This window comes from Dromiciops gliroides, chromosome 6 (assembly GCF_019393635.1).
Source record: "Dromiciops gliroides isolate mDroGli1 chromosome 6, mDroGli1.pri, whole genome shotgun sequence".
Taxonomy (NCBI): domain Eukaryota; kingdom Metazoa; phylum Chordata; class Mammalia; order Microbiotheria; family Microbiotheriidae; genus Dromiciops; species Dromiciops gliroides.
Window position 1 is genome coordinate 192,793,993 of NC_057866.1, and position 22,845 is coordinate 192,816,837.

The 22,845-nt window shown below is 35.7% G+C and overlaps 1 protein-coding gene across 2 annotated transcripts in view; it reads left to right on the plus strand.

Annotated features, from left to right (window-relative positions):
* The window catches only part of GALNTL6 (polypeptide N-acetylgalactosaminyltransferase like 6), a 1,532,830-nt gene that overhangs the window by 500,242 nt on the left and 1,009,743 nt on the right, over positions 1-22,845 (plus strand). For both annotated transcript variants that reach the window (XM_043972447.1, XM_043972448.1), the window contains exon 3: positions 15,935-16,043. In XM_043972447.1, coding sequence (XP_043828382.1) covers positions 15,935-16,043 — 109 coding nt within the window. The remainder of the gene's footprint in view (positions 1-15,934; positions 16,044-22,845) is intronic.

The following is a 22,845-nucleotide window of genomic DNA, read 5'->3' on the forward strand; positions in this document are numbered from 1 at the left end:
TGTGAGAGAATTTGGGTAAAGTCAAGATAGGAGATTAGATGAGTATTGAGGTCTTGCAATAAGAAAAATACAATATTCCAGATAAAGCAAGTGTGACTAAGAGGTCTGTCTACCCATAAAGCGTAAAGATAAAATTGTAAAACTCCATGTGTAAGTAAAGATAAGTGCTTTATTTCATTTTCATTCTCTGACATTTGGAAGGATGTGGTCATTTGTTATACTTTTCATTATCAGCTATCCTTCTTTTTTGGAAAGATTGCTCTAAGGTGTTTTACTAGAATGAAACACTTTGTTCTGCACTTCATAAACTCTGTATGAGGAAAATCTAAATGATTGTTATAGGAGCCTCATTTTGATTTTTTTTTTGGTTTCACTTTGTTTTCACAATGACCAATAAACTCTAAGTCCTTCTTACCATTTAAAAGCAACATCCATCCACTTACATCTGAAAAATACAGTGCGCTGAAGGAAGTGCTCTTGGTTTTGAGCTGTCTTTGAATTTGAAATGATTAATACACTTATTGAGCCTGTTTTCATTTTGACACACTGTTCTTTTCATTCTGCATTATGGACACCTGTAAAGTACAATGATCCCCTGTCTTCCATGTCTACATCATGTTGTTGGGTATGATGCTCTAAATTAAGAGTATGTAAAACATCTTTCCTAGAATTTGAATTCATTAGTATGAGTCTCTGCCTGAGACCCATTTTAGATGTAGATATTTATGTACTCTTATCTTCAGCTTTTCAAGCCCTGACAATTTATCATTGGCTATTTAAGAAATATATATATATATATACATATATATATATACATATATATGTTTATATATACATATATATATTTATATATATATATATATTCTTTTTTATTTCTCCCTGGAAATTTGACAGCAAATAATGCTTTTGATGAAGAATGATATTTTTTAATTCAAAAGCAACAAAATGACTGGGCATTTCTTTTTAAACAATGTTTTCTCAGTCACACAGGCACCTCCACAGTAGTGCTATCAAACACCTGTGGCAGAGACATGTTTCACTGAAAACTTCTTGTTGTTTTATTGTTCCTCTTCCGGGTCTGCCTTTTTTCCGTTTTTTCTTTTTTTTTTTTTTTTTGTAATATTTGCAATCTGGTTAACAACTGTCATTTCTGTGCTCAAGATAGAAGCAATATTAGTAGTGCATTGAAATGCTACAGGGGCAGCTAGGTGGCGCAGTGGATAGAGCACAGGCCCTGGAATCAGGAGTACCTGAGTTCAAATCCAGCCTCAGACACTTAAGACTTACTAGCTGTGTGACCCTGGGCAAGTCACTTAACCCCAATTGCCTCACTAAAAAAAAAAAAAAGCTACAATATTCTCATACTTTTAGGGACATATATTTGCCCAACAAGGAACTTTTGAAATAAGCACCAACAGAAATAAATGACATAGCGAATTGCACTTTCTTGAGTAACAATACCAAGTCTGGTTACTGAAAAGGGGTTACTAGAGATGATGAGGGGAGGAAATGGAGGAGGAAAGGTTAGGGGAACTGATGGCCAGATACAATAGAGAAACAAGATTATTGGTTAAGAGGGTCCTTCCAGCAGTAAGGTAATTGAATGCTGGAAGGGAATTTAGAGGTTACCACTTAGACAGTGTTCTTGTTTAAAATAAAACATTGAAGGTTTTTAAAAATGTTAAAGAACTGCATAAATTTGAACTAGGAAAAACCTAAACTAAAAAAAAAAAATCATACCCTTTGACTCCGCAATATCCCTACTAGGTCTATACATTAAGGAGATCAAAGAAAAAGGAAAAGGAGCTATATGTGCAAAAATATTTATGGCAGTACTTTTTATAGTGGCAGAATTGGAAACTGAGGGGACGTCTATCAATTGGGGAATCACTGAACAAGTTATAGTATGGGAAAGTGGTGTAATATAATTGTGCTGTAAGAAATGATGAAGGAAAAAAATATTTATTTATTTACTTATTTACTTACTTTTTTGTGAGGCAATTGAGGTTAAGTGACTTGCCCAGGGTCACACAACCAGGAAGAAAATATGAATTTCTACCTTGATCCTATGATTATTGTCAAAAATCCTATGGACCATATAAGAAACAAAGATTTATAAAAATTATGAATCTTTATATTTGTAAAGAAAGAGAGCTTAGAAAAAATAACATTTGAGTTGCATTTATTATTCATTAGCTTAATTTTATTTCTGTTATCTATGTAGAAGCAAGAAGTTCTATCCCATAACACAATTACTCAAAAGTACACATAAAGTATATGGTAAAAAGCCAGCTAACAAACAAAAATAAACAAAACAAAACAAAAAACATTTATACCTAAATTAAAACAACTGCATAGAAAAACAGGAAGTAAAACCAGCATATATATGCTACGATACCACACGTTGGAAACATTTGTAATTTATTCTACTATCTGTTCAATTTTCTAATGTGCAAAAATATTTACAGTTTAGCATAGGTTCTGAACCTATGAATTCATTGGAATAAGGAACTTCAACCAGTATAAGTCAGTACATCCTGCAATTTATAAAGTTTCCTAGAGCACTGAGATGTTAAATGCCTTTGCCCAAGTCACTCAGCTAATATTGTCAGAGGAGGAATTTGAACCCACCTTATAAGGCCAACTCCATCCACATTGCAAAACAAGCTCTCTTGTGCCTCCTACTCAGGAAATATTAATGTTTGCATATCAGCATTTCTCACAAGATATCACTAGAATGAATCTCTCTCACTCTCTATGTATGCCTCTTCTCTACATTTAGACTCCATGTTCTCCTAGGCAAAAGGTATGTCTTTTACACTAGGGTATATCTTCTACTTTTTTTGTATATTTCCTTGTCAAAGTCATTTCACAGTGCATGGCATATAGGGGGTACCTAATAAATATTTATTGATTAATAGTAATGATTCACCTCTTTCATGGTTTTAGAAGCTTTTCACCTCTCAGTAGAGCAGTTACTGAGAAAGTACCCATTCCTCTTTGCACAATCTTCATAGAGCCCTTCTATGAAATGTCTTTTTTCCGTTTTCCCCTTCTTGGCAGGCCTTGATGTTCAACTGGGATAAGATTCACCAGTGTGAAAACTGATAGCATGGAGAAAGGAAAACTCATAATGTATGATCTCTCCTTGGATGTTTACAAATTCTGCTATTGATGGTCCCACCCATACTGACTAATATAGCATTATATTGAACATGATAACCAAAGAGGGATAAAGAACTGTTTGCTGTTGTTGTTGGGTCATTGCAGTCATATCCAAGTCTGTAAGCCCATTTTGGAGGTTTTTGGCAAAGATACTGGAATGGTTTGCCATTTGCTTCTCCAGATCACTTTACATATGAAGAACCGAGGCAAACAAAGTTAAGCAATTTGATCAGAGTCATGTAGTTATTGTCTGATGCTGGATTTGAACCCATGCAGATGAGTTTTCCTGATTCCAAGTCTATTGATCTGCCCATGGCAGCACCTAGCTGACTGGTATAAGTAACTGTGGGTTTTGCTAAAAGTTGCAAGCAGTGATAAAACATATTTCCTATAGTTTCTTAAGTAATCAATCAGTCAATAAAAAAATCTGTCAAGAGCCTGCTATATGCCAAATGCTGTACTAAGCACCATGGATGTAAAGAAAGTAAAATAAAAACAAAAACCAACAGTGCCTCCTATCAAGGAGCTCACAATCTAATGGATGAGACAACATCCAAACATATACTGACTACATATGTGGGAAAATTGGAAATAATCAACCAAAAGAATACATAATAATTAGGAGGACTGGGAAAGACTTCTTGTAGAAGGTGAAATTGTAGTAGGGACTTTAAAGTAGCCAGGCTAGGAGACTGAGATACAGAAATCAAGCATTTCACATATGGGAAGGGTAGGGATTCCTGGAATTGGGAAATGGAGTTGTTTTGTGGACCAGATAGAACAATAATGTCACTGGATTGCAGAATACATGGAGGTGGGGAAGTAAGATGAAAGAAGACTAGAAATGTGGGATGGAGACTTGTTCTTAATGGCGTTGAACACCAAACCAGAGTTTATGCATTGCAGGTACTAGGTGGTACAGTGAATCAGAGTACTGGGTCTGGAGTCAGGAAGACCCATCTTCCTGAGTTCAAATCTAGCCTCAGACACTTATGAATTGTGTGTCCCTGGGCAAGTTACTTAACCACATGTACCTCAGTTTCCTCATCTATAAAGTGAGTTAGAGAAGGAAATGTCAAATCACTCCAGGGTCTTTGACAAGAAAACTCTAAATAGGAGTCACAGAGTCAAACATGACTTAACAAAGAGAGGCAAAGGAAAAGGGAAATGTAGGATGGGATGGGGCTTGTTTTTAAGGGCTTTGACCACCAAACTAAACTTTATGCATTCCAGATACAGAGGACATAAGATAAAAAAGCACAATGTCAGGAAATGTAGTATCTAATGGGAAGAACAGCAAAGAGGCCAGAGGATATAGAAGTGTGTGTGGGGGGATAGTAAAATGTAAGAAATATGAAAAGGTAGGAGAGGTTCAGTCTGTGAACAACCTTGAATGCTAAATAGAGGATTTTATATTTGAAACTAGAGATGATAGGGAGCCCACAGAGTTTATTGAATTAGGGATAGTGGTACTGTTAGTAGAGAGAAGGAAGTATAACAGGAGAAATTATATGAGGGAACTGAGAGAGAGTGAGGAGTGGAAGGGGACACATGGGTTGAGAATTAGAGTTACAGAAGGGATGGTGGTGCTCTTGACAATAAAAGGAAAATTAGAGGGAGGAAAACAAATGGGAGGGGGAATAGTGAATTCAATTTTGAATATGTTGAGTATAAGATGACTATGGAACTTCTATTTTGAGATATCCAATAGGTAGTGAGAAATTTAAAAAAAAAACTGGGGAAAGCTAGGTGGCACAGAGGATAAAGCACAGGCCCTGGATTCAGGAGGACCTGAGTTCAAATCTGACATCAGACACTTGACACTAACTAGCTGTATGACCCTGGGTATGTCACTTAATCCTCATTGCCCCTCAAAAAAAATAAATTAAAAAAAACCTGGAGGTTAGGAGAGAAGGTAGGCAAGATAAGTAGATCTGGCCATTATCTGAATGAAGATGATAACCAATTCAATGGGGCTGATAAGATCATAAAGAGAAATAGTATAGAGGGAAAAGAGGGCCTAGGATAGAGCCTCTGGGGATTTGGACTTATTGCACTTATTGAGTGCAATAAGTGGTCCATGACCTAGATTATGATCTAGCCAAAGAGAATGATAAAAAACAATATAACAAGGAGGAGAATAAAAAGAGAGTAGTGTCACAAAACCTAGGCAGAAGAAAGTATCAAGAATAGGCTTATTCTGTAGTTTCAAAGGACAAGAGAGAGGGGCCAACAAGAATGAGATTGGAGAAAAGGCCAGATTTAGCCACTAAGAAATTATTATTAACTTTGGAGAGAAGAGTTCTTATAGAATGATGAGATTGGAAGCCAGACTGTAGAGAAATAGAGAGAGGGGAAAAGAAGCTAAGGTACCTACTTAAAAAATTTAGCCACAAAAGGGAAGGAGAGATATTGAATGATAAGTAGTAGGGAAACAATCATAATACAGGGAACAATTGAACATGAGTAAAAGTAGGGATTATAGAAGAGGCAAACTGCTGGAGAAAATGGGAAGTAATGGGATTACTTGTGTAAGGAGAAGAGCTACTTCTTCATGTGAGCCAAGTAAAGGGGGGAAATTGTGGGGAGAGACTGATGTGAGCCAAGGAGAAAGAAAAAAGAGGATCTCTCTACAAATGGTCTCAATTTGCTTTTTTTTTTTTTTCAGTAAAATGTTAGGCAATGTTCTCAGATGAGAAGGCAGTGAGGAAGAGTCTTAAGAGACTTTAGAAGGACTGAAAAGATTTGGAAAAGACATTGGGGTGAACATTTTGAGTAGCAGTAAGGCCACATGCTTGCCTGACCATTCCTTGTGCCACCTTTTTGGTAATTCAGTAATAACCACAGCTTGCATTCATTTCTATTAGATGGAATTTTAGGGATGATACTATAATATATACATATATATATATATTTACAATTCAAATAAATCATATAAAGAAAGGTTATAACTGGGGGTTTCTGCCACTGACATAGAAAACTGGACCACTATAATCACTTTGAGGATTTGTGGTATCTTTAAGAAAATATATGATTATTATTGATGATCATTATCTGAACATCTATAACTGCAGTCAAAACTATTATGTGGGAATTTCAATTGATCTTAAAATGGCTGAAAATTATGGCTGAGTCAAGATGTGACCCAATCATTTCCCACACATTGATACTGTTAGAGAATCAATGAATTCACAAAGTTCCAAACCTGCAGTTCAGGATCTAAGCCAAACAATTTGTTCAATTGTTTTGTTGGATCAATAAGAACACCTAGAAGTACCATAAGCACAATAAAATGTAATTGAGATTCATTTTGAGTTTTTCTCCATGGAGGGAGGCCAGGTAAGCATACCAGAAGATAGTTCCCTCTTATCCACTACAGAGCTATTATATTGTCCTATATGGCTCTCCTTTGGCATTGTCCATTGATTCTGCATTAACGAAATACAGTTCAAGTCCAGATGGAGGATGTTACTTTTTTCTTTTCTTTTTCTTTCTTTCTTTCTTTCTTTCTTTCTTTCTTTCTTTCTTTCTTTCTTTCTTTCTTTCTTTCTTTCTTTCTTTCTTTCTTTCTTCCTTCCTTCCTTCCTTCCTTCCTTCCTTCCTTCCTTCCTTCCTTCCTTCCTTCCTTCCTTCCTTCCTTCCTTCCTTCCTTCCTTCCTTCCTTCCTTCCTTTCTTTCTTTCTTTCTTTCTTTCTTTCTTTCTTTCTTTCTTTAATATAATGATAAAAGAAACCCGTAAGACACAGCATAAGACCCCTCCAGTGGAGGGGGGTAAAAATCAATGTCTTCTGAAAGCTTGACCTAACAACTCCAGAGAACTGTGAGTTTATGGGACCACCAACATCCAGAACAAAGAGAACGAAAGGGAAAATTGAAGGTCACTATCAGTATTTTTTTTTCTAAGTGAGCTTTCCTTATTTGAACATTTTCAGAGACGTGTTTTTCAATTCTGTGCTAAGTTTCAGTTCTCTTTAATCTTTCCCCTGGGAACCATAGAGAGAATCCTAAGAATAAAAAAATGTATTTATGTCTGTAGAGAATTTGACTTTTTAGATATGATTTTGATCTCCTGAGATTTTTCCCAAAGCTGTGCTACTGAAAACTAATGAAAGCGATTGGAGGCTTCTTTCCTTCTCATCCCATCCTCCCAAATTTAACATTTCTATATGATGAAATTAAAAAGGAAAGTACTATTTTGGGAATAATAATACCATCTCATATCCTAGATGGAAAGATAGTATGCTACTATGTATGCATTCTAGTTGTATAACTAACACTATATGATATTTGAGAAACTTTTTGTTGTTGTTGTTCTTTTTTGTTTGTTTTTTGTGAGGCAATTGGGGTTAAGCGACTTGCCCAGGGTCACACAGCTAGTAAGTATTAAGTGTCTGAAGCTGGATTTGAACTCAGGTACTCCTGACTTCAGGGCCGGGGCTCTATCCACTGCACCACCTAGCTGCCCCGAGAAACTTTTAAAGAAGCTCTTTTTGTCATTTTTCTTTGACTGCAAAGATGAGATTGGAGGGACAGAGAGGACAAAAGTCGCTTCTGTATTCTTGTCTGCCTGTGGACTATAGCTTTGTTTACTGATACTTAATTCTGAATAAATAGTTAATGAGCAGTAGAAAGTAAAGGTGTTAATAAGGGTTAAGGATCAATTTCTCTTTCCCTTGCATAACCTAAGATGTACGACCCTCTAAACACAGCCAACCACTCTCCACTTTGAGATACCGAATTAACATTCTATAAAAGCAAGAAACCAAGATGGCCTTTCATCTGCCTAAGCAAACTGATATCAGCTGTGTCTCCTGCATCAGAAAACCTTTATGTCATAGATAGAGCTAGATGATTTCCAAAATCATCCAACCCAATACTTTTGTTTTATGTGTGTATATTTTAATGTAGAGGAGGAAAAGAAATGATAGTCAAATGAACAGATTTTATGTTTTTGATATATTACAAAGGTGGGCATTTTACAATGTTAAGTGAAGATGGCAGATTATAAGTATGACAATTACTTCTTTTTGCAAACAAACTAGCCCAGATATATTATAGCAAAGGTTATGTGATGGCTTTTCTGAATCAAGTAGTATAACAAAGTTTCACCCCTTGATGCTAAAGAGCAAGTAGTTTAAAAGGAGTATTTTTTACCGCCAATAAATCAGTATATGATTTAGGGTTTTTTGTTTTTGTTTTTGTTTTCCCATATAGCTATTATAATCTCTAAGCGCTTAACTTTACTAACATTTTAACTGAATAATTAGCCTCTCCAAGAGGAAGACAAGCTACAACTTGCCCTCAGTATTCTAGGTATATACCCAGGAATAAAAGATTCTTCTCTGAAATTATCCAGTTCATTCTGCATTACGCTGTTTTCTCTCTTGTATCAATAGACAGCACCAGATAATATCTACTTAATATAATCTAACCAGTATTTAGCACTACAGTTTCATTTAACCAATACATATTACTTAGTTTCTACAAATCTAATTTACTAGGAATATACAGTAAGCTCTGAAATACAAATTACTCTCCAATACTCAAAGAAACATTCTCTGCTATGCCACCAAGTTCATTTCAGAATATGCCATAGTTGATAAACAAGTAATTTATTCTTGGCTGCCTTCAATCCACTATTACATCGAATAAAGAATGGCACTTGTGGCTTTACTCCTATCAAAGCTTGGCTTTCTGCAAACTCTAGTAGGGATTACCAGTACTGACATCTGGTGGCTTACCATCAAAACTTTTCAAAAGCAGCATGCTTAAGTTAAAGGAACAAACATTTATTAAGTACCTATTGTGTCCCAAACACTATGTGAAGTGCTAAAACAAATATTAGCTCATTCAATCCTTACAAGAAAAAAACCAAACAACAACAACAAAATAACCTAGAGAATTAGGTGCTATTATTGTTCTCATTTTACAATTGAGGAAACTGAGGAACACAGAAATTAAATAACTTCCCTTGTAGCACACGTTTACTTAAATTAAATACAGGTTGGGGGCAGCTAGGTGGCACAGTTGATAAAGCACTGGCCCTGGATTCAGGAGGACCTCAGTTCAAATCTAGCCTCAGACACTTGACACTTATTAGCTGTATGACCCTGGGCAAGTCACTTAAACCTCATTGCCTTGGAAAAAAAAACAAACAAACAAATAAATAGATACAGGTATTCTTGACTACAGACTCAACACTCTATCCACTGAACCACCTAGCTTCTCAGTAAGTTGGTCAATTGAAATTTTGTTTTGTGTAGGATAATAATCCATTGCTTATGGAGATTCTTCTGACTCCCCCAAATCATAAAGATATATTTGTTTAATACAAATATTATGGGGCAGCTATGTGGCTCAGTGGATAAAGCACTGGCCTTGGATTCAGGTGGACCTGAGTTCAAATCCAGCCTTAGACACTTGACACTAACTAGCTGTGTGACCCTGGGCAAGCAATTTAACTCTCATTGCCCTGCCAAAAAAACAAAAAACCCAATACAATACATATATTCAACCTTTAGATACTAGTACCAATTATTCTTTAAGATTTCTACTTGAGAACCAGTACCAGGAATTATGTTAAGTGCTGGGGAAACAACAACAACAAAAAGTGGATGTGGGAAGCAAAGAAAAAATTGTTCCAACCCTCAGGGAGCTCACATTATAATGGAGGAGACAACATCTAAATAACTATACAAGATGATTTGGAGGTAATCTCAAGGGGAAGGCACCAGCATTGAGTGGGAAGACAGTGTGTTTTTAGGAGAGGCAAAGAAGAATAGTTTTCCAGGCATAGAGGACAGCCAGTCCTCTATATGCTGAAAGGGTCTAAAATTCTAGCTAGTCTGTCTAATATATCTAATGAGTGGTCGACAATAAATTATAAGCTTTAGCAAGAGTTAGACTTTTGTTTTGTTTTGTTTTAGTGAGGCAGTTGGGGTTAAGTGACTTGCACAGGGTCACACAGCTAGTAAGCATTAAGTATCTGAGGCTGGATTTGAACTCAGCTATTCCTGACTCCAGGGCCGGTGTTCTGTCCACTGCACCACCTAGCTGCCCCAAGAGTTAGACTATTAGGCATTTATTAAGGAGATTAAGAATTTGGTGAAGAGAGGAAGAAAGGCCTAGATTCATCTATCTATCTTGGGGAGCTACAGTTCTCCTGCTCTGCTCTCCACAAAAGTCCTGGCGAAAGAGAGCGAGAGAACTAGCCTCACCCCCTCTTCCTCCCATAAGCAAATGTCACTTCCTCACGCCAAAGAAAAGCTACATGGCTTGCCCTCAGACGTCTTCTTGTCATGGCAGAGCTCTCCCACTGCAGCTCTTCAGCATGTGGTGTCATTCTAATCATTACAGTCCCCCCTTTTGTTTCTTCAAGAAACATGGGACATTTCCTTGATGAAACAGTCAAACATAACAGAATATAATGCCCTATGCTAACAAACAATATGTTAATAACAATATAGAAAAGGGAGAAAGGGGAAATTTTGTCCAGAGTCACAGTCCCTCATGAACCGGCACTTTGACACTGGCCTGCAGAGGGAGGGCCTCTGCAGAGAATACATATTACAAATGGTGTACATAACAACAGAAGGGAATAAAAATCAACAAAACAAAATCGTTCATTTAAAGTCTTTGAAAGTCTTTTCTCAGATGATTCTTGGGGTCCTCTGGGTGTAGTCATGAAATGGAAGTCTTTTCAGGGGTTGATGTGTAGATGCTGATAATAAGCTAGGAAAATTTCTTACAAAATTGAGCTTAAAACAACTTTAAAATAGCTTTATCAATAATTAAATCAAACAATAAGAGTTCTTAAAAACATGTCTAAGGGAATTCAGATTCTTAGTTGTTACACATGAAACATATAATAAAAACAAAAGTTGAAGCATTCTCTAAAACTTAATATTACTGCAGTCCCCCAAAATTTAATATTACTACAGTAATTTTTATCTTTGTTTCATCACTTTTTGCATCATCTGCCTAATTATACTCATGCTGTATTTAAAAATTGAGGAAAATAATGATCACAAAAAATGTGAATGTACCTTGACTCAGAATACATTATACAATTATGCAGTAATTTCAAATAATACCTTTTTTACTAAGTATACAATTACTTTTGTGAAAAATCAGAACATATTTAAATACAAGTTAAAACACAACACAATCTTAAAGAAAACATTTTTTGAAAAAAGAAATCTTTTACAAATGTTCACCTCTTTTTTTTGAATATGCTTATCAAAAATAATACTTCTAGAATCAATTCACACTTGCCATGGCAACCAATTTACCAGGGAAATGCTTTATAGAGTTTGATCAAATAATCAGTTGAGAGAAAAAAGTAACAAAAACAAACAACTCAAAATATGGGAGCACAAAACTCCCAGAATTAACATTGTATTATGAAATCAAAACCATCTTGCATTGTTTTAAAATAGAGATAAACAAATACAACAAAATACACATGGAAGAATGAAAGACAATCAAATTCAAACTAGGGAAACCTAAATGAATATGAACTTAACATTAATGAGTATTATTAAATATAAACTTGATCACATGACTATAAAAAGCTTTTGCAAATATGCCCCCTTTTTTAAAGCTAAGTATGAAACACAATCTTAAAAGCACAAAAATCTCTATGAAAATAAACCCATATTGTTAATTTCAAAATGTAGATGTAATAGCATAGAAATCTTTATGTAACCTCTGAACTGACATTTCTCTGAGTGAATTTAGAACACTTTTGATTCTGATATCTAAGCTCCCCAACTCATATCAATATCTTGCTGTTTACTTGTTCATTTCTGCAAAATATATCTTCTTGAAATATGATGATGGTTGTCATTTTTATTCAGCTTAAGTTTGTCTTCTTTAGCTCCTCTATATTGTCTGTCAGTCCTTTCATAATACAAATGCTTTATAAGGTTACTAGTTAAAGACAAAAGCAGATTAACAAAATTATTAACAAATGAGCATATCTGGGATTTAAAGGGTTTTCCAAGGTTGGTTTGGGAGGAACCACAGCAGGCCAAGTCAGAATCACAGCCAGGCTGAGGAAGGGCTGAGGCTGACTGCTTCAGCAACTGAATAGAAGCTGCAAATGCAGGTAGAGAAAGCTGCACATGCTCAAGATCAGCACCTGAGGAGGGTGGATTAGATCTCCTGAGCTCCCGGGCAGGAGGATCAGGGGGCATGGCCATGGGAAAAGTAGGAGGTCGTGCCAGAGGAGGGGGAGGATGTGGGGTCCCAGAGGAGGGGACAGGACCACCTCTCCTATGTGGTGCACATCTGGGGAATCAGGCTTGGTTTTGAACTCAGGCCTGATTTCCCCTTCCCCTTCTTCTAGAGGAATAAAGGCTTCTAGATGCTAGGTCATTGCCTCCAGGCATGCAAAAGAAAACCTCTTAGTGTTAGAATTTGAAAAAAATGCAGGAGTCAGAGGTTTCTCTGAAAAGGTATGGTTGGGAGAGTGGGGGATATTTATATTCCCTTATGTGAGTACTATGCTTGCTCTTCTAACAAAAATAAAAATAAAAATAGAAAATTCACAAAAACAAAGCACTAACATGATCTTATCCCTCATTTGTCTGATTAAACAGACTAAAATAAGAAGCATGGTACTTAAGGAGTTGAAAAAACCCATTTGAAAATTTAAAGCAAAAACAGCCAATACTTAACAGTACTTTCCAATTTAAGGGGATGGGGAGGACAAATCTTACCCAACCAGAAGATCAGAAGACAGAGATTCAGCTTTCCTTTTCGTGGTCAGCCATCTGTAAGGGGCTAAAATTCTAGGTAGTCTGTCTAAAATAACTAATGAGTGGTCGCCAATAAATTATAAGCTTTAGCAAGAGTTAGACTTTTAAGCACTTATTAAGGAGAATAAGAATTTGGTGAAGAGAGAGAGAAAGACCTAGGATTCATCTATCTATCTTGGGGAGCTACAGTTCTCCTGCTCCACTCTCCACAAGAGTCCTGGCAAAAGAGAGGGAGGGAATCAGCCGTGCCCCCTCTTCCTCCCACAAGCAAATGTCACTTCCTCATGCCAAAGAAAAGCTGCATGGCTTGCCCTCAGATGCCTTCTCCTCATGGTGGAGCTCTCCCACAGCAGCTCTCCAGCAGGTGGCATCATTCCAGTTGTTACAATGCATAAAACCGGGAAATAGCATGCTTTATATTAGGAATATGAAGGAGGCAAGTATCATTGGTTCTTAAAATAGATAGAGGAGAGGAAAGTATAAGACTGGAAAGGTAGGAAAGGGAAGCTTCTGAAGATGTTCAAAAGTCAGAAGATTTTATATTTCATCCTAGAAATAATAGAGAACCAATAGAGTTTATTAAATCAAGTGTCAGGTAAGCCTGTGGTTTAGGAAGATCACTTTGGCAGCTTAATGGAGGATGGACTGGAATATGGAGAGAACTGAGGCAGGAAAGCAACATAAGGCTACTTTTGCCATTATTAGTAACTAAATTCCTTGTTATTTTGGTGTTTTCTTCATTTAAAAATTGTATGCCTTCTTTTTCTCATGTTCTCAATAAATCAACAAACTAATTTTATATTAGTGCTCCAACCACTGTCAAAGATTTTTTAACACCTTTAAAACTTCTTAGGAAGTTGCAGAAAATGGCTTTGGCCAAAATATTCATCACCATCTGGCCAACCTTGGACTGAACCTCTCCAAAGATAGCTGGCTGATCCTCAGATGACAGATGATCAGTCCCATCTCCAGACTTTAACTCACAATATGGTGGAAACAATATTCCTTTTTGTAGACTTAAGAGAACTAATGGCCATTTATGCACTGTAATGAATCAGGAGTCAGTAAACTAGCACTTATTAGTTGTCTACTATGTGTCAGGCACTGGGGAAAGTGATGGAAATACAAAGAAAGGTAAAAAACAATCAGTCCTTGCTCTTGAGGAGCACACAGTCTAATGAGGGAAAGAACACAATATGTTTGGAGTAGTCTCAGAAGGAAGGCACTAAGACCGAAATTGTGATGGAGGTGCTCTTCCCACAGAATAAATACATTGGGACAATGAAGGAAGAGTTGGGTAAAATATGATTTGTGTTTAAATTATATACTCTTTTTTATTTACCTTGACTTTTTTAAAATGTGAGATTGTATGGTAATTTTGTTTTTATTTTCCTTGAGAGAACAATTTCTTTTGGTTTTCTTGTCATCAGTGAATACATCATATTGTTCATTGAGTAGTCAGAAGTATGTAAAAAATCAATTTTTTTTTAATTAAGATCACTTTTTTTTCCCCATACTACCCCTCCATGCTTTCTACCTCTTGATCTGGGAAGACTAATAATATTATGTGAAAGTTAAAATCGAATTGTGATGTCTAAAAATCTAATGTGTGGTTGCCTTAAATTAGAAGCCCATAGCATCAGTCTTTGGGGCATTAAGCATTTATTAAAGTATTTAGAAGTTAGCAAAAGAGAGAAGAACATGTTGAGTTCAGAAGGAAACCTAGCTACCCTGCACCTGCAGCTGCTCCTATCCCAACCTCCAATAGAAAAGAAGGGACAGAAGCTCCCTGCGGGCACACCCAGGCATGGTCCCTACACACAGCTCCAAGCTAATTGGCTGGTAACAGTGATTGACATGACTTACAGGCATTTCTATGAATAGATGTAAGGGTTCTATAAATCAATGTAACTTCCAGACACTAGTCACATGCTTTCTCCTCCGGGTGGAGCTGCTCTGGTTCTCATCATGTCTTTCTCAGCAGGCTGGTAGCACTCTGATTCTCACAATCAGTATAATGTGGCCATGGCTAGTGGAAAGGACACATCATGCTATTGCTCTCTGGCTCCATTTGCCTTCCCTTTGACTCCATCCTTCTCTATCATTTCGCTCTATGAGTGCTCTGGTCTTATTGGAATATAAGAACTTGAGAACATAGTCTGTCTTGGCTTTGTGTTTGTTGTTTCTTGTTTTATATTCATATCATCAGTGCTTAGTACAAGCCTTGACATATAGAGAGTGACAAATAAATGTTTCTTCATTCTAAGGAACAAAAGATTTAAATAAGTTTGTGATTTTAAAGATCTAGCTCCCACCACTGTTCCAGTCTTATTTTATAGTGTCGTTCTTCTTACATTAATCAGTGGAGCCATACAGGCCTACTAGCCTCTATGACTACATACCTCTTTCTCTTTGCTTGAGTGATTCCCCTGTGTTGGGAATGCATTCACTCCTTAGATCTATCTCAAAGTTCTCTTCAAAGCACAGCTCAGTTTCCACCTCATAACTGAGGCTGTTTCTTATTCCCAAGAAATGAATACTATCACCCTCGTAAAGATACTTTGCATTACTTTCTATATATTTGCTATTTATCCATATGTGTATATGTCATATCCTGTAGTCCCTGAGTAGAATATACAATAGAATATAACTTTGCCAAGAAAACCTTAAATAGGATCATGAGAATTGGACATGACTTAAATGGCAGAACAACAACAAATGAATGTACAACCTTAAAAGTAAAATATTGTTTCCTTTTTAAGAAACAGCATAAATTATATTTTAGACTGTATGGAGGAAACAGTTGAATTGACAGTGTATAATTAGGTAGATTTGGGGAAATATTGCTATTTGAAACTTCAAATTCATTAACAATAAATTACTATTCTGTTCACTGATAGTATTTTATTTAATAAACACGGAATTTTGAATATTTTAAGTTGCAGCAAATAGATAATTTATCACAAATTCCTCATTTTTATGCCCTATATATTTTTGCTTTTCTACAGACCTTTCCATTGGGCCTAGGAGATGGTCAACTTTATACCTGGACAGATGGTTTGAAAAGAAAAGATTGGCATGATTATGGAAGCATTCATAAAGATGCTCTGCGTTCAGGTATGAAACTCTGAGTGAGCCAAAATGCTGTTACCTACTTTTTTTTTCTTTAAGGTTAACTATTCCTAGTAGTTATCTGGCATACAGTGAAATATGTCTTAAGAGGACAGTCAAGGCCAAGGGTAGATGGAAATAGGTTTGTTGAAGTTTCAAAGAGTGGCAATAAATAAGTATATAAATGGTTATGTGATATTTGCCACAACGTCTTGATAATCTGTATGGCTACAGAGACTCAGAATAAACTCTAGACGTAATCTAGTCTAACTTTTTAAATCAGTTTGCTAACTAGCATTTACTAAATGCCTTTTATGTTCCAGATACTGTGCTATTGTTGTTGTCATTTTCAGTCATTTCCAAGTTTTCATGGCCCAATTTGTAGTTTTGTTGGCAAAGATACTAGAATGGTTTGCCATTTCCTTCTCCATTTCATTTTATAAATTAGAAAACTGAGGCAAATAGGGTTAAATGACTTGCCCAGGGTCTCACAACTAGTTATTATCTGAAGCCAGATGGAAATGCAAGAAGAGTCTTCCTGACTCCAGACTCTGTACTCTCTCCACTGTGCTATCAAGCTGACCTGATACTGTGCTAACCCTTCACAAATGGGTAATTTTATGTACAGAAAGTAGATGTGATTTACTCAAATGTATACAATTAATAAGGACAGCTACCTTGTTGATCTTTGAATTCTGAATGAAGATTCCTTTATACAGTATACTTTCTATATATCATTTCTCTTAACTAGGCCTTTAACTAGATCCTGTTTTCAGTGATGTTAAAATCTCCAAGTGAGGATCTACCAATTCAGATAAGGCCCTGCTCTGCGATTCATAGTTACATAGTTGCTTAGAGCACTGAGGGGTTAAGCACCTTGGCTAAAGTCACTCAGCCAATATGGGACAGGAGTAGGTCTTAAAGACTTCCTGTCTATGAAGCCAATTTCCAATGAATTCTTTTGTTTATTGTCTCTGTAAGGACTGTATAACATAAAATCCTCCATTTTTTTTTATAATGATTTCTTAAGAAGCAAAGTGTTACAATGGATGTAGTGCCAGACTTAGAGTCAGTGTATTGCTTAGTGTGAATCCTGCCTCAGACCCTGGGCAGTAATGCTCTAACTTACTTTCTGCTCTCAGTTGCCTGTGGCCATGTTATTAATCTGGGTAGTGGACAGCTTGGAACAATGGCAAAATTTTTGGCTCTGGAATCAAAAGGCCTTGGAATTTGGTTTCAATCCTGCCTCTAATACTTGTTTTTGTATCCTTGGAAAAATCATTGAAGGCCTTCCCTCCTCCTCCTGTTACTTTAGCTATAAATCCAAAGGATAGACTGCTTCTGATCCTAAGGATAGAAGAGTATGAGGACAACAACAATATGATTTGAAGTCTTTGTATTTAGTACAGTGCCTTGCACATGGTAGATATTTTAAAACATTGTTTAAATTGTGACTACCTTGGACTGGCTCTGGAGGAAGATGAGGAATAGATAGAATATGTTATTCTGGGTAGCAATGGATTGAGTGGAAGAGGGACTTTGGGGGAAAGGATGCCTATTAACCTTTAGCAACTGAAAGGAAAGTTGTTAAGCAAACATTTAAGGATCCCTGTTTTGGGGGGACTTCTATGTAAAATATAGCACGTTGTTGGGAAGTTATAAATCAGGAACTAGCCAAATGCCAGAAGTCATCTCACCATGTCAAAGAGTGGAATTATTGATTCCCCTTTTTTAGATGTAGGCTAAGACTCTACTAGCTTTCTTTTCAGACATGTAGCACTATTGCATACATTGAATTCATTGCCAACTAAAACCTGTAGGTCTCAGCCTAGGGAACATGGACTCCTAGGCCATAGATAGGCTTCAGGGCATCTTTGTCACATGAATTGCTATCAGGTCTTTATACAGTTGAACCTATATGTAGGATTTGACAATCATTCATGTTAAATTTTGTCATTGGATTCAAAATAAATTCGGGCATTTCAAGGACATTTTGAATTTTTATTCTATCATCCATTGTATTAACTTTTTCCAGTTTTGTGTGATCAAAGTTAAGAATTAACTCATCTACATTTTCATTTAAAAATCAATCAAGTAGTTTGTTCTGGTTTGTATAAAAATATGGGAGGTAGAGCAAAGGCTATGACCCAGATCCAGAAGTGAGGTAATTATATGATTTCTGTGTAGTATGTAAGAGCAATGAATCTCCAGTCAGAGAAACTGGATTTTGACATCAGCTCTTATAGGCAACTAACAGCCACACTATGGTTCAGTTTTCTCATCTGTAAAATGAAGGACTTTCACTATATCAGAGGTTCTTTATCTTTTTTATTTATAAAACTATTTTATTATTTTCCAGTTACATGTAAGGATAGTTTTCAACATTTGTTTTCATAGTATTTTTTGTTCCAATTTTTTCTCCCTCCCTCCCTTCCCTCCCTCCTCCCCAAGACAGAAAGCAATCTGATAGAGGTTATATATGTACAATCACATTAAATATATTTCTGCACGAGTCATATTGTGAAAGAAGAATCAGAGCACAATGGAAAAAGCTCAAAAAGAAAAAAAAAACAGCCAAAAAGTAGAAACAGTATGGTTCAACATGCATTCCGAATCCACAGTTCTTCTGGATGTGGAGAACATTTTCTATCATGAGTTCTTTGAAATTGTTTTATATCATTGCACTGCTGAGAAGAGCCAAGTCTGTCACAACTTATCATTACACAATCTTATTGGTACTATTTACAATCTTCTCCTGGTTCTGTTCCTCTCAGTCAGCATCAGTTCATGTAAGTCCTTCCAGGTTTCTCTGAAATCGGAGGTTCTTTATCTTGTCGATCATGTCAAGGACCCTCTTGACAATCTGGTTAAGCCTATAATCTGGTTCTCAGAAATATGTACTTTTAAATAGAGAAATGCTAAATTTCAGTTACAAGTTACAAAAGATAAAGATGCATTTGTCCCATCCAAATTCAGACTGCATTCCAAATATAGACACTGCTCTAATAAGTGAAAATGATAGGGGAGTGGAGTACATCGGTAATCTCAAACAAAGCAATTTCTCTAGAATGGAATGATGTAGAATGGATCCAGCTTGCAAAGTGAAGAAGTAATGAAGTATAGGCATGGGGCCCAGCCAAGGTCACATAAGTAGTAAGTGGCAGAGCTAGAATTTAAACCTCACTTATTCAGAATTCAATGCATTACTGCTAATGTGATTAATTCAATTCAATGTATGTTTATTACTTATCTTAGTTCTGAAATTATAAATAAGGTAAAGAACAAAATTATAAAATACCTTTACAAACACTTTGTAGGAGTAATACAGCCCTGCACTCCAGTGAAAATATAAATATAGTTAGACTTTGATTATTTTTCTTTTTTCTCCAATGCCTCCTTTTTTATTCTTTTGTCTCTCCATTACTCCACCTATTCCTAATACCTCATCTCCTTACACAAACATAGACAAACATGATAAAGCTAGCTTACCCAAGCTAGCCTATTTCTACATGCAAACCCCCTTTTAAAAATTTTAATATGCCTGTCCCTGTCCCCTGCCCTGTTCTACCTTCTCCCACAAGACAGAGCTCCTGAGACGAGGATAGCAGACCAACAGGAGGACTTCAAGGTTAGTCACTTTCATCTTAGAAAAAAAAATAACAACTCTAGGCTGTTAGTCTCAGTGTCAGTATCCTACTGATCCACAAAGAAAAGCCATCTGAGGTAATTTCTTTACGTGGGATCCTTATCTTAAATTTCTCTTCAATTTCACTAAGATAAAAATCAAAATCATTAAAAATGATATGGAACCCAGAAGACCTTATTCATATACTAAAGGGTATAAAATATTCCAAAAGTACTAACTTCTTTTTTTCAGTTTTTGAGATTTGTATGGTCTTAGTTATGGATATCCTTAAACCTTAGTGTCCTTGAATTTTTGTGTCTTTGTAAAACCAGTGAATAGCTGACAAAAAGTTTAGATTTTATTCCAGCATTCATACTAATATGTATTAAGCATATAAACTGGGCTGTAGAATGCAACAAAATCTTTGTACTTATTTTTTGGTGGACACAGAAAAACTGTTACTATAAGAGAAAAGAATTATTTTCTCCTTTTCTACCCTGTTTTCACTGGCTTATATCACATCCTATGTTCCCTTGCTTCTTTCAAACTTTAACTAAAATTCCACCATCTGCAAGAAGTCTTCCCAGATCCTTCTCCAAACTAGAACCTGCCTTCTTAGATTACATTGGATTTTGTCTAGATAGAGAGATAGACATATATATATATATATATATATATATATATAAGATAGATTTATGAGAGCAAGTGAGTGAGAGAGAGAACTTATAAATAATAAATAAATATAAAAAAGAATTTATAAACAACTTACATGTTGTCTCTGACACTGCAAGATGAGATTCTTGTAGAAAAAGACTGTTTTTGTCTTTCTTTATATTACTAGTGCTTCACACAGCGCCTGAAAGAAACATAGTTCATACTTTTTAAAAATGCATGTTGACTTAACTGGAATAGGATGTGGCAGACTAAATAATAGATGTTGGGTGAGACATTTTTAAATAGTTCCCCATCTTCCTTTCATAGTAACAAGAGTTGAGGGAATTAATCAATCCTCAAAAATTTATTTAGTACCTACTATGTACCACCACAAAGCTAGCATCACATCCAGCAGTCATAGATTATGTTTAATATCAAAAGTTGTTTGGACCCCATTCCTTTTATTGTGTTTTGTTGGCGAAGAGAAAGGTTTTTGATTCCATCCTCAAGTTATTTTTCTACATGCTTATAAGGCTTAACCATTCCAAGTATCACATTATGTCTGTAGCTAATGAAAAATAGCAAGCACCCTTGGGAAAAGATGTGCCCCTTTCTCATCACATATGCAAATAAGCTATGTGGTGCTTTATCCAGCTCATATGTTTAGTCAAAGAATATGAAACATTCAGTATCTTTCAATTATTTGATGCAATAAACGTTTTTAATTTTTTTACAATAGACATTTTAGTTTTTATCTCATCTATTTTTCAGAAAAATGTGAAATGCTTGAAAAAAATTAAAGCCTGAACAACTAGGTTTTAAACTCCTCGAGGGTAATCATCATTTATTATCTATCTTGGCATCTTCCTTAGAGCTTATCCTACTTCCTTGCACATAATAGATGCTTAACAAAAGAGGGGGGTTGTTTGTTTGGTTGGTGTTTTTTTTTTTTTATGGAAGATGATTTGGGATTGATAGAATGTGATCCAGAAACCTCTTGTACAGGACTTGTTGCTTGGTAAGAACATGGTGTTCAGCAAAAGCATTTTTAAATTCTTTGGTGATACAATTGCAGTTTTTTTCTTATCTGAAAAGTATTTCTTCTCAACATTTACATGTGTGTGTGTGTGTGTGTGTGTGTATCCCCTTATTTATATTAAGGGATTAAAGTCCCATAAAACTTGAAAGTGAAAAGTTATCATATTTGAAATTGATTTATTTCTCTCAAGGACAATATTATCTTTCTACTTCTCAATACTTTGCATTTAGGATTCTGATCTTCCTTGCAATTGAATCTGATCCAAATATGCAACTGAAATCAAAGTTATTGATGATCTTTTAATGGCCAAAGTTGATGACTGTTTTTTCAATCTCTTTCTTTCTGGACCTCTCTGTAGCATTTATCACTGTAGACCACTCTCTCCTCAGCTCTCTGAGCTTTTATGATACGTTTATCTCCTGGTTCTACTATCCACCAACTACTTCTTCACTATCTCATTTCCTAATTCACTATCTGTAGCATTAACCCTGTCTCCAACTGTGGAACAGCCTGAGATGCTTGGTCCACTTTTATTCCCTTTATTCTCATGTGGTTACCTCATAAATTCATGTTAATTTTATTATCATCATCCTAGTTTCTTTCTTCTAAACTCCAGTCACCCCTACCTAATTGCCTATATTTTTTGGATGTCCTGTAGGCATCTTAAACTAAACATGCTCCAAAGAGAACTCATTCTCTTATCCCTAAAGTCTACTCCTTCAAAACTTTCCTATTCCTGTCCAGTGAATAATTATTTTTCCCAGTATTGCAAGTTTGTAACTTTTACTTTACTCTTGGCTCCTCCCTCTCCCTCACATCATTTAGGTAATCAGTTGCCAAAATATGTAATATCTAACCCCACAATATTTCTTTCATCTCTGTTTTTTTTTCTTGAATTACATGATGACCACTTTTTTAGGCTTTCTGCCTCAAGTCTCTACTCCTATTCCAATCTTTCTTCTGAACAATTGCTAAAGTGATTTTTCTAACTGACTATGTCATTCCCCTGTTGAATATAGTCCAAGTGGGTCCCTGTTGCTGCTAGGGTCAAATAGAAATGCCTCTACTTGGTTTTTAAAACCCTTCACAATCTACATTTCCAGATATTATATATATATATATATATATATATATATATATATATATGTATGTATATGTATATGTATATATGTGTGTATATATATGTATATATACACACACATTATATATGTATATACACATACACATTATATATACATTTATAGGCACATATATACACATCATATATACATACACATATATACATTTATATAGACATATATACATAAAATTATATATATATATATATATATATATACACACATGCACATACATCCACCCACCCACACCCACACCCACACCCATATATATATATGAATGAAATTCCCCTCCTTCTTATGGTCCACACTGACCTTCTTGCTGTTCCTCACATATAACACTCCATTTTCCTTCTCTGAATCTTTGCCTTGGCT